This window comes from Trichomycterus rosablanca, chromosome 6 (genome assembly GCF_030014385.1).
Source record: "Trichomycterus rosablanca isolate fTriRos1 chromosome 6, fTriRos1.hap1, whole genome shotgun sequence".
Classification (NCBI taxonomy): domain Eukaryota; kingdom Metazoa; phylum Chordata; class Actinopteri; order Siluriformes; family Trichomycteridae; genus Trichomycterus; species Trichomycterus rosablanca.
Genome location: NC_085993.1, coordinates 23,531,884 through 23,547,470, shown reverse-complemented (window position 1 = coordinate 23,547,470; position 15,587 = coordinate 23,531,884). Strand labels below are relative to the sequence as shown.

The 15,587-nt window shown below is 37.6% G+C and overlaps 1 protein-coding gene across 1 annotated transcript in view; it reads right to left on the bottom strand.

Annotated features, from left to right (window-relative positions):
* mmp24 (matrix metallopeptidase 24) overlaps window positions 1–15,587 on the bottom strand; it is a 46,151-nt gene that overhangs the window by 3,249 nt on the left and 27,315 nt on the right. The window contains exons 2-7 of the mRNA XM_062997556.1: window positions 11,479–11,627; window positions 9,664–9,771; window positions 6,320–6,624; window positions 5,075–5,236; window positions 2,701–2,915; window positions 1,912–2,050 (exon numbers count right to left, since the gene is read on the bottom strand). Of these exons, the coding sequence (XP_062853626.1) occupies window positions 1,912–2,050; window positions 2,701–2,915; window positions 5,075–5,236; window positions 6,320–6,624; window positions 9,664–9,771; window positions 11,479–11,627 (1,078 nt within the window). The remainder of the gene's footprint in view (window positions 1–1,911; window positions 2,051–2,700; window positions 2,916–5,074; window positions 5,237–6,319; window positions 6,625–9,663; window positions 9,772–11,478; window positions 11,628–15,587) is intronic.

Below are 15,587 nucleotides of genomic sequence, written 5' to 3'. Positions count from 1 at the left end.
CCTAATGTTTTGGCTCATCAATGTAGAAGTAGATTCTAATTCTTGTGTATCTTGGATGTCAGAAAACCTTGGAAATAAACAATTGTTTTGACATCTTGGACCAAAACACCCTCTGTCTGGACTAAAAGTTTAAACTGGTCTAACTTACTAACAGACATGAAAAAGAGATGCAGAATGACAGATCTGAAAAAAGCTATGAGTATATGCACTAAATACAACCATAAATAAAAGAAGATAAATGGGAAAGTATAAAAAACAGTGTTTTTTACATTGACTTTTATTTCATTGCAGGCAGTATGAACCCACAATATTTCATGTTTTGTCTGGTCAACTTCATTTCATTTGTTAATAATCATCCATTCCTTCATTTCAGTCCCGCAACACATTCCAAAAAGTTGGGAGGGTAAAGCATTTATTACTTTGTAATGTTGCCATTCCTTCTCACAACACTTAAAAGATGTTTTGACATGATGATACCAAGTGATTGAGTGTTTCAGGTTTTATTTTATTCCATTATTCCTGCAAAGAAGAGTGCTCCTGAGGAGTGCAACAGAACAGGGTTGTCTTCCCATTTCTGTTTCAAAATTCTCTATACAGGTCAGGACTGCAGACAGGCCAGTCCAGTATTCATACCCTATTTTCTGCAACCATGCTTTTGCAATGTGTGCAGGATGTGGATTTGCATTGTCTTGCTGAAAAATGCATGGAAAAGATGTCGTCTTAAAGGCAGCATATGATGCTCTAAAATCTTAATGTCCTTTTCTGCATTAACGCTGCCATCACAGAATTGTAAATTACCTTTGCCAAGGGCACTGACAGACCCTGGCTTTTTGACTTTAAATGGTCTTTACCATCTTTGGTCCGAAGCATAGGGCGTCCAAAAAAATAAAGATCTAGAATACTAGATCAGTCTGACCACTGTACACATGTCTGTAATTTGTGAATGTAACGCCATATTGTAATGCTTGACAAATGTTTGTAAAAGTAATCCTACGTGGTTGTAGTAGCATTGATAAATGACGATTGAGTGTTCAGCTTAGGCCTGTGCCATTGCCCTTTCCTCCAGATTCCTTGAGTCATTTAATGATATTATACACTGTAAAAGGGAAAAATATGCAAATCCCTTCCAGTTTTTTCCAATTTGAGAAACATTGGTTTATAACATTTTCTTACACATTCATTGCCAAACAAGCAAACTCCTCTGCCCATCATTGCTCCTCAAGGACTCAGCCTTTTACTGATACTGCTTTTGTTCCAAATTACGATTACAATCACCTGTTGATTTTACCTGACACCTTTTTTTAATCACAACAAAATTTAGTTTTTTCTTTACCTCATTATTAGCTCTAAATTGTAATATACTGTATGTATATTAACAAATGAAATGAAACTTGACCTTACATAAAAGTCAAAGTAAATGTGAGAAACACTGCAGATTTCTTTGAAATTTTTGATTTACTAAAGGCTGGTCAGGACTGCTTTCAGTGTCACCGGGACACACTGCCTGCAAAGTGGGAACACATCGTACATGTGGCTAATCCATCACAAGTCAACACACATTCACTTATACCTAGTGACGACTTAGTAAAGCCACTTCATCTATCACACAGAAAACCTATGCAGACACATTAAAAGCATACAAACAGTAACTGGAAGCAAAGATCAAATCCAGGACCTCGGAAACCACACAGATGCACCACCATGCTATTCATAAAAATGCAAGTGAAATTAAATATTGTACTTCTTTTAACAATGCAACAACCTACTGGAATTGACCATGTTCTTTATCACAGTTTGATGGAAACTTCTTATCTATATTTTTAATAGCACCAAACAAAATGTGTAAACTGTACATTGTCATTCCATAGGTACTCCAGGGCTATACTTAATCTGGTGTGTGTGTGTGTGTACCTTTAAAAAACACAAATTTGCCATCTGATCTTTCATAGGCAGCATCAATGTGAGGTGGGAGACCCTTCCAGAACTGGTCAATCAGCATGGGGTAGCCCTCCTGAACTTTGTTATTGCGCAGTCGCCAGAACCAGCGATCCTATAGAGAGAAAATGAAAACACCTTAGTTTTAAAAAGTACTAATTTACACTACAGTGTGATTTGGAAACGATAACGTGTGATAATGTGGTCTGACTATTAAAATGTTTACCTCAAGCAAACATTTAAAATCTAGTCAGAAACATTTGCAGTACTGCACAACACACTAATATAATCACACTAAGATCATTTTGTATTTGCCAAAAGGGAAAGTTTACAAGACAGTAGTGAGGCCTGCTATTTTCTATAGCTTGGAGGAATTGGAGAAGTAGCTGGAGGTGGCACAGATGAAGATGCTGTGATTCTCGTTAGGAGTGATGAGGCTGGACAAGATTAGGAATGAATTTATTAGAGGGACAGCGCAGGCAGGATGTTTGGAGACAAAAAGGTAAATTGATTTGGTTTGGGCATGTGCAGAGGAGGGATAAGAATTATTTTGTGAGAAGAGTGGTGAGGATGGTGCTGCAGACAGGGTGATTTATGAATTCAGTGAGGAAGGACATGCAGGTGCTTGGTGTGACAGATGTTTAGGACAGGGCAAGATGAAGACAATTGATCTGTTGTGGCAACCCTTAATAGGAGCAGCCTAAAGAAGAAGATACACACATTGTGAAGCAGCCAACTTTCCAACCGAACCAAGAGAAAACATACCTTGAAAACAAACATCTCCCTTCTGAAAAAAGCCACTGTGTTGAAGTTGCCATCACAGATATTGGGTCTTCCATGGCCAGGAGAGGAAGGACGGTCTCCGACAGGACGAGATGGACGGGAATGACGGTCATGTTTCCTATCAGAAGGAGAATGTGTTCTCCGTGGTGGAAGGGTTGGAAGAGGCTGAGTCGGTTCTAACATTGCAGTTGGGACACCTGTATAAAGAGATGATTTGTTTTAATATTTTAAAAGAAATATGCCCATGTAAATTTCAAGTGCTTATTTATACCAAATTTGTGTTTTACCCCATATGTCTAATGTAAAGTATTAGTTTAAAATTTTGAGTAAAATTAAATAGAAACTGTTCTCTGCTTTTATTTCTGAACCATAAAGAATATATATTATGGTTTTTTTATACTGGGGTCTGCCATCCATGTTGTCTAAGGAGGATTGCAGACTAGCACATGCCCCTTCCAACACAGGTAAAGCCATACGGCTTTTCTTTTTATCAGCTAGTGGGGGATTCCTACATTCAGCTGTATTGTGCATAGAGGAACATGCTATTCCTATTACCACTTGTACAGTGGCACACCTAAGACACAAACACAGGGGTGGGATGACATAACAGATTGCTGAACCAACTGTGCATGTACAGTATATTATGTTAATATTTATTTAATAAGGTCAAATATACCTGTGCACAAATTCCTTTGTTAAATACAATTATTTGGGGCAGCATGGTGGCTCAGTGGGTCGCACTGTCGCCTCACAGCTAGTACGTCCTGGGTTTGATCCCCTGGCGGGGCTATCCGGGTCCTTTCTGTGTGGAGTTTGCATGTTCTCCCTGTGTCTGCATGGATTTTAAAATTGTCCATGACTGTCCATGAAATTTGACATTCAACTTCTGAACTGATGAAACTTGTGTAACCTGTTCTTTCATGAATGTAACCAAAGTGTGGAAAACGATGTTAAAATCCTAATAAATAAATAAATACAATTATTTGTACTTTTCTGGGGTTGCTGTGGGCCCTGTGCCACCGGAAAAAACAGTGGATGCACAACAGAAATCCACTCAGCGCAGGCCAACACTTTCTTACAAATTTACTCACAGACTCATACCTAGGAACTGTTAAAAGTAACCAGTCCAGCTTTTGATTGTTTTTAGAAGGCAGAAGGAAAGCAACACTCAGACATAGAAAACATGGAACTTCTGACAGTAACCAGAGCCAAGGATCAACCCCAGACCCCAATATTCACCCCAACAGGTGAAGTCAATTGCATATGTATTGCTAAAAAAACCTACAACATACGGGTTTCACTGTCAAATCTACACACACAGAGCTGTGAAAATGTATTTGCTCTTCCGGTTTCAAACCTTCCAGCTAATTCTAATATTTTAAATGCAGTTTTTTAATGATCATTCCATTTATTGAAGATTTATTTAAAACCTCTATCATCTGGGTGAAAAAGTAACTGTCCCCCTAAACCTAATAACTGGTTGTGTGAGACCCTTGAGAGTAATTTGGCTACACTGGAGGGTTTTCAAACTGGAACTGTTAGATCCTGCCACAAATATCTCAATGGAAATAAAGTCAGGACTAGGCCATTTCTAAACCTCAGGTTTTTTTTTGAGCCATTCAGAGGTGGACTTGTTGGTTTATTGTCCTGCAGCATAACCCACTGCATGACACTTAAGCTTTGGGTCACAAACTGAGGGGCAGGCCTTCTCTTTCAGGATTTTCAGACAGCTAGCATAAGTCAAGGTTTTATCAATTATGACAAGTTGTCCAGATTGAGTGAAAACAAAGCAGCCTCAAACCAGAAAACTACCACTACCAAGTTTGACTGTTGGTATGGTGATCTTATTGTGGAATGCGGTGCTAGCTTTAAAACAGATATAATGGGACTAATGTTCCTCAGCAAGTTCCACTATCTGTCCACTTAATATTATCCCAAAAATCTTCAGGGTCATCTAGATGTTAATTTGGCAAGCATTGGCAAGCAATGGTTTGCGCATTGCAACTTTCCCAGGGAAACACCATGTTTATCCAGTGTCTTTCTTTTTTTTTGTAATTGTGTACGTTGGCCTTAATTGAAACAAGTGATGCCTGCAGTTCTTTAGATGTTTATCTGGGTTTTTCTGTGAACTCCTGGATGAGCTTAGTAAGGCATCTAACATTAAAAGTAGTTTGATGATCTGAAACATCTAAGTGTGACAAACATAAAATAAATAACTTAGAAGAAAATACTTTTTCACAGATTTGTATTAATCAATTAAAATAATAATAATGAAAAATGTTTCTTGTCACTCTTCTCTCTCATGAAATGACATTTATTGATTGCTTAATGCACAAAAAGAAAGGTTTTTTCTTACCATATATTTTTTGAATTCCTTGAAGGTCATCAAGTGGAAGTTTGAAGGTCTGTGTATCCATGTATTGGTAGAAAGGGGCCATGATTGCACTTGGGTCATTGGAATGTTCCAGACCCAACGCATGGCCCAACTCATGCACCGCCACAAGAAAAAGGTCATTACCTGTGGGAACCAAATGTCAAACTTGTCATTTTTCTGTGTTGCAAATAGAATACAAATTTACTGCACCAAAGGGAGCAGTAGCAAACACTATTTTCAGTTTTTATTTTTTCAACCTTACAGAAGCTTTGTGGGGTAAAAAAAACATCTTTTCAGATTGACTTTCCTGGACACTTAAAATAAAGTTAGCAATTTTGGCAATGCACAATATAAATAAATATATTATTATCTCAATTTCATTGTCATTAACCACTTTATCCTGGTCAGAGTCACAGTCGGTCCTCAAGGATGAAACACCATAGGCAGGGCATTAATCTATTGCAGGGCTTTGGCCTGATCCTTAAAAACCCCATGTGCTTAATTTGCTGTATTAGAAAAAAAAAAACAATTTTGAAAATGTTTATTTACTGATCAACTTCATTATATTTTGTAAATAGAAACATAATTAGAATTTGGTGTCTGCAACACACTCAAAATAGTTAAGACAGAGGGAAAATAAGAGTGAAAAGTTGACAGAATATTGTGGTTACAGTGTTTTAAAAATTTTTGTTAATGGGGAGCCTGGGATACTGAATATTTCACGAGCTGAACAGATGGACAGTACATTCCACCTATTCAGTTGCCCCTATATTTAAAAATAATTGTGTTCATGTTCACTTTTTATGCAGTAACTATGAACACATTACTAAACTAAATTACATTCATATGATTTTACCATTTTGTTAAGATGAATTCTATTTTCTACTTTCTTTACTAAATCTTTAAAAAGGAAGATTAAAAGGTACATTATCTTGTGAATTTTGTTTTTTGGTAGGCATATTTTCGAAAATCACCCCAGTAAAGTGATATTGTACGTAGTTCATAAACCATCAGGGTGGAAGCATTAAACTTGGATGGAAAAGAGTGCAGTTTCCTGTATAAGAGGTTCAGTAAACATTAATAAATTCCCAGAAATTTATAATAGCTAAAAAGTACAAATATATCACAATAACTGATTCAATGTAGATAGTGTAAGTACATTCTAGTGCCTTAAAAGATCAACCAAGTTTTTACTGTATGTAAAAAACAACAACTATTTTTACTTACCATCATGGTTAGCATTGCCTAATGTCCAGGGCTCATCAGTATCGAAGTGTGTATCTCCTCCGATTCCCGGGCCAGGAAAGTAGGCATGGGCTAAAAAGCCTCCCTCTCCATCAAATGGTGAACTGTCCCCATGAAATCCAGAGGCAAAAAAGATCATGATGTCGGCCTCCTTGCCTTCTCTCTTGATCTCTGAATAGGCTACTTCTTGAAAGGTCAATGGGGTCACTTTCTGCCACACATCGAACGCTCGCCGGATTGCCCTCTGAGTGTCTTTTTCACCCACTTTAGGTGTGTAATTGTGTATACTAGTATAAAAACAAGAAAAAAAATTAGAAACAATTACAATTAGGCACTAAATTCCCTTCCAAATCATAGTGTGCACTGGCATTTGTCCTCAAATAAGTAAATAAGTAACTGCTTGCTTGCCCTGAGAATAATGTGGTTTGCTTCACATAAATGATTTTTAAATAAATATATGGACAAAAAGGAAATAATGCAAATTAGTCAATTCAGTGGCAAAGGAAAAAAGGGTTTATTAAGGCAAAGTACATATATAAATGTGTATTGAGCTGGCAAGTAAGTTGTCTTTAAAAACATAAAAAAGAAACCTAGACCTAAAACAACAACCTTCTGTATACTTAATTAATAAATCAATGTTGTTAACAGAGTACTCACTTTCTCACTAGATTCAAACAATATAACAGTTATAGGATGTTGTTAAATGAAGACTACAACTTAGATAACAACATCCTTTTTTCCTAATTAGCTCCTTGAAATATTAGATATTATTACTGGTTTGCAATATTGTGCAATATTGTCCATTTTCAGTTAACTAAAGCTAAACAAAGCAATTTATTTACAATCTCTAATTATAAAAAAGTTGGGACAGTATGGAGATAATGCAAATAAAAGAAAAATCAGTGTTTCTGACACTTTACATTTAATTGCAGACAGTATGAACGCAAGATAGTTCATGCTTTGTCTGATTAACTAGATTTCACTTGTTAATATACATCCACTAATGCATTTCAGGCTGCAACATTAAAAAAAAAGATGAGACGGGGGCAATTTAGGGCTAGTAATGAGGTGAAAAAACTAAATAATAAAGTGATTTTAAACAGGTGATGTCAACAGGTGATTGTAATCATGGTTTGGTACAAAATCAGCCTGATTCTTTGATAAGCAAAAATAGACAGGATCTCCAGTTTGTCAACAAATGCATGACAAAATTATTGAAACAGCGTTTCTCAAAAAAGATTTAAAGAGATTAAAGAGAGTAGTGCATATTATCATTAAACGATTCAAGGAATCTGGAGAAATTTCAGTGTGTGAAGGGCAAAAGTGCAAGCTTAAGCTGAACACCCAATGCTGATCCCTCAGACAGCACTGCATCAAGAGCATTCATCATTTATCAATAGCTGATATAATGGGGTTGTGTCAGTGCTTTTGGCAAAAGTCATTTACACTTCTGTGATGGCAGCATTAATGCAGAAAAGTACACTGAGATTTTAGAGCAACATATGCTGCCTTCAAGACGTCATCTTTTCCAGGGAGGTTCATGTATTTTTCAATAAGACAATGCAAAACCACCTGCTGCACAAATTACAAAGGCATGGCTGCAGAAGTACTGGGTTGACTTGCCAGAAGTCCTGACCTGTTCCCAATGCAGAATGTGTGAAGAATTTCGGAAAAAAAAATGTGACAATGGTAATCCTGTTCTGTTGCACACCTTAAGACATGTTTGCAGAAAACAATGGGACAAAATAACACCTAAAACACTTTGTCGCCTAGTATCCTTTGTGCCAAAACATCTTTTAAGTGTTGAGAGAAGAAATTACACATTACAAAGTGGTAAATGCTTAACCGTACCCCCTTCTTTTCTGAATGTGTGGCAGGCCAGAAATGCAGGAATGGATGTTTATTATTAAATGAAATAATAGACACGATGAAATATCTTGTGTTCATTCTGTCTGCAATAAAATAAACATCAAAGTAAATGTAAGAAACCCTGTTTTGTCGTTTGCATTTTCCATACAGTCCCAACTTTTTATGATTTGGGGTTGTAGTTTATTTAGAGTAAGACCCAAATTAAAAAGTAATACCATGCAAGGGGCCAGAGAGGTCAATCCCTAAATCCCAGGCCAGTGTCTTTGCATGTAAAACAGTATTGTAAAACAATATACTTAACCAAAGCACAACATGAAAACACACAATGAAAAGGGGGAAAAATAATAACTAACTTGATAAATGGCCAAATAATATAACTAGTGACATTAACCCCATTTAGAAAAAAAAAATTATCCAGTTAATTTTTATTTCTTTTTATTAAGGAAACAAGGAGGATAAAAGGGTGATATAGAAATTTTTACACACTCATTGTTTTATTAGTTTTTTTAATCTCCATTGACTAAAATATCATGAAAATGTAAGAAAAAAAAAATCATATTCTAAAATGGTCATATTCTAATATATTAATCATCAACAAATTATCACATATGAGCAAAACATCTGAAACAGGCTGTCTGCGTGTATCTGCTTGTTTGCATAGTGTGTGCAGGTCTGAACGTGAAGATTAACTTGATATATGTATGATTGTGGATGGTATATCAAACATTTGGAAAAGACATTGGCTGGTGGAAATTATCATGTATTTACTTATTTCCAATGAGTAGCCTTGAAGCAGTTTTGGTGTGGCACAAACCACAGGTGGATCTTACATTTATCAGAAGACATGTGTTATTCCTGTACAGTTTGGCCTACATCTGGTGGCCTTTTACTTATTATCATAATTTGGCATGTGGTCAACCATATCAAACTGCACATCAGGTAAGGGCCTTACATCCTGATCTTGTGGTCTGTGATGGACATGCTGGGTCTTCAATGTTTGTCTGCCACTGGCTTATGTGCTCTTACCAGACATCGGACCTTATTAGTATTGGGATTTGCTTAATGCATACAAAATGGTAATATTAACTGGTTAAAAAAACAATCAAAAGGTCATTGCATTTACAATACAGATCTGTCACACAGGCCACTATTTAAAAAAGCTGTTTTAATATGTTATATATCACAAAACTATGGCATCACAAAATTTACTATTTAAATACTATTTAATGGTCCCTTCATGTGAGTGTATAAATGCAGAGTAGCAAGCTTATTGAAAGCACAGGTAGGAGATCACATTCATGTTTGTGATTTAAATTATTTGTCATTAACTGACATACACTTGTCAACTATTTAGATATTTCAAATGATATAATTAGTTAGATATACTTATAGATTATAGATATACTTAGATAAATATATAAGTATATAAATAATTGCACTAGCTTAAGTAACCTTACCTGTAAGTAATTTTTTTGTCTCTCCATTTCTGACCAGTGAGGGCATAGCGTTTATTTCTTCTCCGCTGGGGATGATCAGGGACCCCACACCGAGGTTTCCTCATCCACCTGAAAGCAAGCAGCAAGAAATATACAGTGTATCACAAAAGTGAGTACACCCCTCACATTTCTGCAAATATTTTATTATATCTTTTCATGGGACAACACTATAGAAATAAAACTTGGATATAAGTTAGAGTAGTCAGTGTACAACTTGTATAGCAGTGTAGATTTACTGTCTTCTGAAAATAACTCAACACACAGCCATTAATGTCTAAATGGCTGGCAACATAAGTGAGTACACCCCACAGTGAACATGTCCAAATTGTGCCCAAAGTGTCAATATTTTGTGTGACCACCATTATTATCCAGCACTGCCTTAACCCTCCTGGGCATGGAATTCACCAGAGCTGCACAGGTTGCTACTGGAATCCTCTTCCACTCCTCCATGATGACATCACGGAGCTGGTGGATGTTAGACACCTTGAACTCCTCCACCTTCCACTTGAGGATGCGCCACAGGTGCTCAATTGGGTTTAGTCCATCACCTTTACCTTCAGCTTCCTCAGCAAGGCAGTTGTCATCTTGGAGGTTGTGTTTGGGGTCGTTATCCTGTTGGAAAACTGCCATGAGGCCCAGTTTTCAAAGGGAGGGGATCATGCTCTGTTTCAGAATGTCACAGTACATGTTGGAATTCATGTTTCCCTCAATGAACTGCAGCTCCCCAGTGCCAGTAACACTCATGCAGCCCAAGACCATGATGCTACCACCACCATGCTTGACTGTAGGCAAGATACAGTTGTCTTGGTACTTCTCACCAGGGCGCCGCCACACATGCTGGACACCATCTGAGCCAAACAAGTTTATCTTGGTCTCGTCAGACCACAGGGCATTCCAGTAATCCATGTTCTTGGACTGCTTGTCTTCAGCAAACTGTTTGCGGGCTTTCTTGTGCATCAGCTTCCTTCTGGGATGATGACCATGCAGACCGAGTTGATGCAGTGTGCGGCGTATGGTCTGAGCACTGACAGGCTGACCTCCCACGTCTTCAACCTCTGCAGCAATGCTGGCAGCACTCATGTGTCTATTTTTTAAAGCCAACCTCTGGATATGACGCCGAACACGTGGACTCAACTTCTTTGGTCGACCCTGGCGAAGCCTGTTCCGAGTGGAACCTGTCCTGGAAAACCGCTGTATGACCTTGGCCACCATGCTGTAGCTCAGTTTCAGGGTGTTAGCAATCTTCTTATAGCCCAGGCCATCTTTGTGGAGAGCAACAATTCTATTTCTCACATCCTCAGAGAGTTCTTTGCCATGAGGTGCCATGTTGAATATCCAGTGGCCAGTATGAGAGAATTGTACCCAAAACACCAAATTTAACAGCCCTGCTCCCCATTTACACCTGGGACCTTGACACATGACACCAGGGAGGGACAACGACACATTTGGGCACAATTTGGACATGTTCACTGTGGGGTGTACTCACTTATGTTGCCAGCTATTTAGACATTAATGGCTGTGTGTTGAGTTATTTTCAGAAGACAGTAAATCAACACTGCTATACAAGCTGTACACTGACTACTCTAAGTTATATCCAAGTTTCATGTCTATAGTGTTGTCCCATGAAAAGATATAATCAAATATTTGCAGAAATGTGAGGGGTGTACTCACTTTTGTGATACACTGTATATACTTGATATCAAGTATTTATTATCATTTATTATCATTACCAAAGACAACCAGGAGGGATAAGTGCATGATAAATGTGTGACTTACTCTATTGTGGTTTGATCAAGCACTCCGGTTACAGGGATGCCGTAGAACCGTTGCATGGCGGCAACAGCTGACTGCATGGCTTTCTCTGAGCGCAAGTCTGATGTTCTAATGTCATGTGGGAGCAGATAGCCATAGTTCTTCAGCCATGTCTGCACAGATACACACAGAGAGAAAGGTCAAAAAAGAGGACTTCCTAAATATGAGACACACCCAAAACTAAGGGCTGCACTAGTGGCCAAGATTCAGTCTCACAGGCCACACACAAGCATTAATATACAGTAATAATACATCTAATATAATAAACTGTGGGATGTGTCTTTAGCTATTGCAGGTTGAGAATCATGAGTATAAACAATGCAACAATTTCAGACTTAAAGAGCAGCATATTTTTACATTTTACATACACAATATATTTTGCTTAGTTGCATCTGCACTCCAGCATATGCAATATAGATTATAAAACAAATTAAGTACAACCATTATCTCAGTGTGATTTCTGACAGATGCCAAGAATTCCTTGTGTATTCTACCTGGCTGCTGTTCAACTGTCCCACTGGAATAAATGTGTTTTATAATCACAAAAAGCAAAATGTGTTTAAACATAGCTAAAATAGCTTCTTGTTACAGTAAAGCATTAAAAGTCTAAGTCGCTATTTAAAAGTCAAAACATTTGGCAACACCAAATCATGAAACTAAACAAAACAATGATAATTATTTTAAATTATCATACACATAATATTGCCAAACTGTCAAATGCTTACTATTTAATGCAGTCAATGTAAAGTGTAATGTCAATAATTGCAGCTAAGGCTGAAATAATAAGAAAAGCTTATGTAATTACTCAAAATCATAAAGCTGGATTTTGTGTCTGTGTTTGTGTCTTTTTTTTTGTTTATGCATTTTCTCCCCTTTTTTTCCTGGCTTTTAGCGTATCCAATTACCCAGTTGCATTACGCTTCCTCTCTACTGATGCTGATCCCCGCCCTGATTGAGGAGAGCGAGCCTGACACACGCCCCCTCCGACACGTGTGCAGTAGCCGACTGCATCTTTCACCAGCACGAGGCGAGTTCATATGTGGATCAGCCAGCAGAGGTTGTAATTGCATCAGTTATTAGGAGTTCCCTATCCAGCTCCCACCCTGTATGAACAACAGCCAATCGTTAATCATGTAAGCCGGATGGCAGAGCTGAGTTTTAAACTGACGAGATCGAAATTTCAGCTCTGGTGTGCTAGCGTGTTTTACCACTGCGCCACCTGAGCGCCATGAATCAACCCTTTCAATTAAATAATTCACTAGTACTATTATCCAGTAAGCACAACCATAGGAGCAATAATCAACAGACTAGAAAACAAGGTAACTGTATTCTGTATTTTTGTAAGACTGTACGTGTCTGTACCTGTATGTACAGTGGAGTCAGCAAGTAATCAGTCCCCTTGACTGGTTGTGTTGTGGATAGAATTTTGAATAAAAACAATTGCCCTTTTAACCCATTAACCTGCACATAATCACTCATTGATGCCCAGTGGTTAAGGTACTGGACTAGTAATCAAAAGGTCGCTGGTTAAAGCGCCACCACTGCCAGGTTGTCACTGTTGGGCCTTTGAGCAAGGCCCTCAACCCTCAATTGCTTAGACAATATACTGTCACAGTACTTATGTCGCTTTGGATAAAAACGTCTGGTAAATGCTAAAAATGTAAATGTGTTTAGATCACAGACAGGGACATGGTAATAACTGAATATGAATTGTGATATGAATACAGACAAATACAAGAACACATACAAGAACAAAAGTCCCTCAGACTGAGTCATCTTCCAACATAGCAATGGCATGAAGCATAAAGCCAAAACAACACTGGAATGGCTTAGTCATGTCCTTGATAGTCCCTGAGTGGCCAATACAAACTCCAGACTTAAACCCCACTGAACATCTGTGGAGAGAACTGAAGATGGCAGATCACAGATCCGTAACATCCAATCTGATGGAGCTTGAGAAAATATGCTGTGTCCCACATGAATGTGATAAACTGCCCAAACCATGGTCTTATAGTTCTTCACTTATCCTTGTATAAGATATGCTAATATATTAAGTGAATATCTATTAGCAACAGTAAAATAAGTAAAGAAAAAATAATGAAATAAAAACTTTATTCTTTAAGAATTCAGTCAGTACCTGTATTGCAGTCAATTGTCTTCCCTTTACATTTATAATGTTCTTAACAGAAAAAAAAGCAAGTAGTGTGTATAGTAGAGCAGTAATTTTGGTCCTTGTCCCTTCTCTTAACCATGCTATACTCAGCATAGTCATCCAGTCTGTGCAATGCAGTTGTAAAATACTGTATAGAGGTTATCTTTTCCTAATATTGTCATCATCAAAATGTTTGTATACCAGTAACTGAGGTAAATGCAGCTACATTCTCATCATCCTTTACAGCTTTTATTTTTAACAAACAGTGTTCAGTTGCCATATTGTTTTTAGTTACTAATTCTTAGAAAAATGGCACCTGGGTGATAGGTCTAATGTAGCTGCAGCTGCTATGTCTTTGTGGTAAGCGGTGTTATTAAAGCTTCACAAACAGAAGGCAGTATGCACTTCTCTTTCTCATCTTTCTTCCCTTTAGTAGTCTTTTACAGCCTACAGAGCCAGAGTAGTAACAAAAGTAGTGTTATGATGTATGTCTCATTATGAGAAAACGTTAGAGTAAAATTAGGGTAGCAGTATCTCTGGTTGATTGTGTTTACTCTCATCACTGGTCTCTCAGCAGGAAATTCTCAGCAGTTGGTCGTGCCTTTAACCTTTACATCCTCACCAGATAATCACTTCCTCAAATGAGCTGCTAATCATGTTATTTATATCCTTTAAGCCTTCACCTATCACATTTTAGTCTTTTAAACGTTTTCTTGTTTGTTTGTTTGTATTGTTAAGGTATTTCCTTGATCTTAGTAGCAGCATTTTAATTAAGCTGTATTTAATGTGTTTAATAACAGATTATAATCAGGACACATCATTATCAGAAGAAAGATCATCACACCAAGCAATACCAGACAATAAATATGGTATAATGAGAAACAGATAAGACTATGTACAGAAGACTATGTTATACACAGAACTAAGATTAGAATTTGATTAGCTGGGAATTTACTAGCAAAGTAAACAGTTGCGCCAAGTAGGGTTGGGCGGTATGACGGTATTACGGTATACCACGGTATTTAAAAATGGTGACGTATTAAAAAATGGTGACGGTATTTTTTAAATGTGAAGCGCCAAATTTCTGCTTCAGGTTTACCTTGAAAACTGAGACTTTAGGACATGCGCGCATCCACAGTAAGGGAGGGGTGGGAGGGGTAGGCGGTTGGAGCTCGCTGATTGGCTGTGGGGTGCTCACTGGTGTAAGGTGATAACACAGAGAGACGAGTGAAGAGCCACACTGGCTAGCGTTAGCTGTGAGCTAACAAGCAGAAACTGAAAAACGGCTCGTCTTTTAATTTTTCAAAATCAACTCAAAATCAATTTTTATCAGTTCAAGCGGAAATGAACACAAGCGCGTGCATGCGCGGACATGTACTTATTTAATAAATATATCTTCAGTGTAAATCGAGAACAAGTGTTGAGAAAAAGGAGCAAACAGTAATAATAACGTTACGCCCAATCCGCTGTTCTGACTCTTGTCTGCCATAGATTTTCCTGCCTATGTAAGAACTATTTTTTCCTAAATAAAAGTGCTATATTAAGAAAAAAGAACGTCTCACCTGTCGTGTAATGTGAATTATAAAATATATTGTCTGGCCCTTTAAGAATGTTAAGTGCACTATAGGGCGTAGGGAGCGAGTGTGTAGGGAAGAGATCGGATTTGTACCGTTTCCGTGCTCGTGTTTTGCACTGAGCTTGTGTGACATTTAAAGTAGCGTTCTCATTAACCACTCAAATGTTTGGACTTTGAATTATTTTAACATTACTTTACATCACCGTCATTGCAACATGAACATTTACATTCATATTTTTTGTTACGGTACAGAACTTAATTCTGGATTACAGGCATAACTAATCGTACACGTTCATACACTTTTAAGAAATATCTGTAACTATAAACTAAGCAGTTAACTTTTTA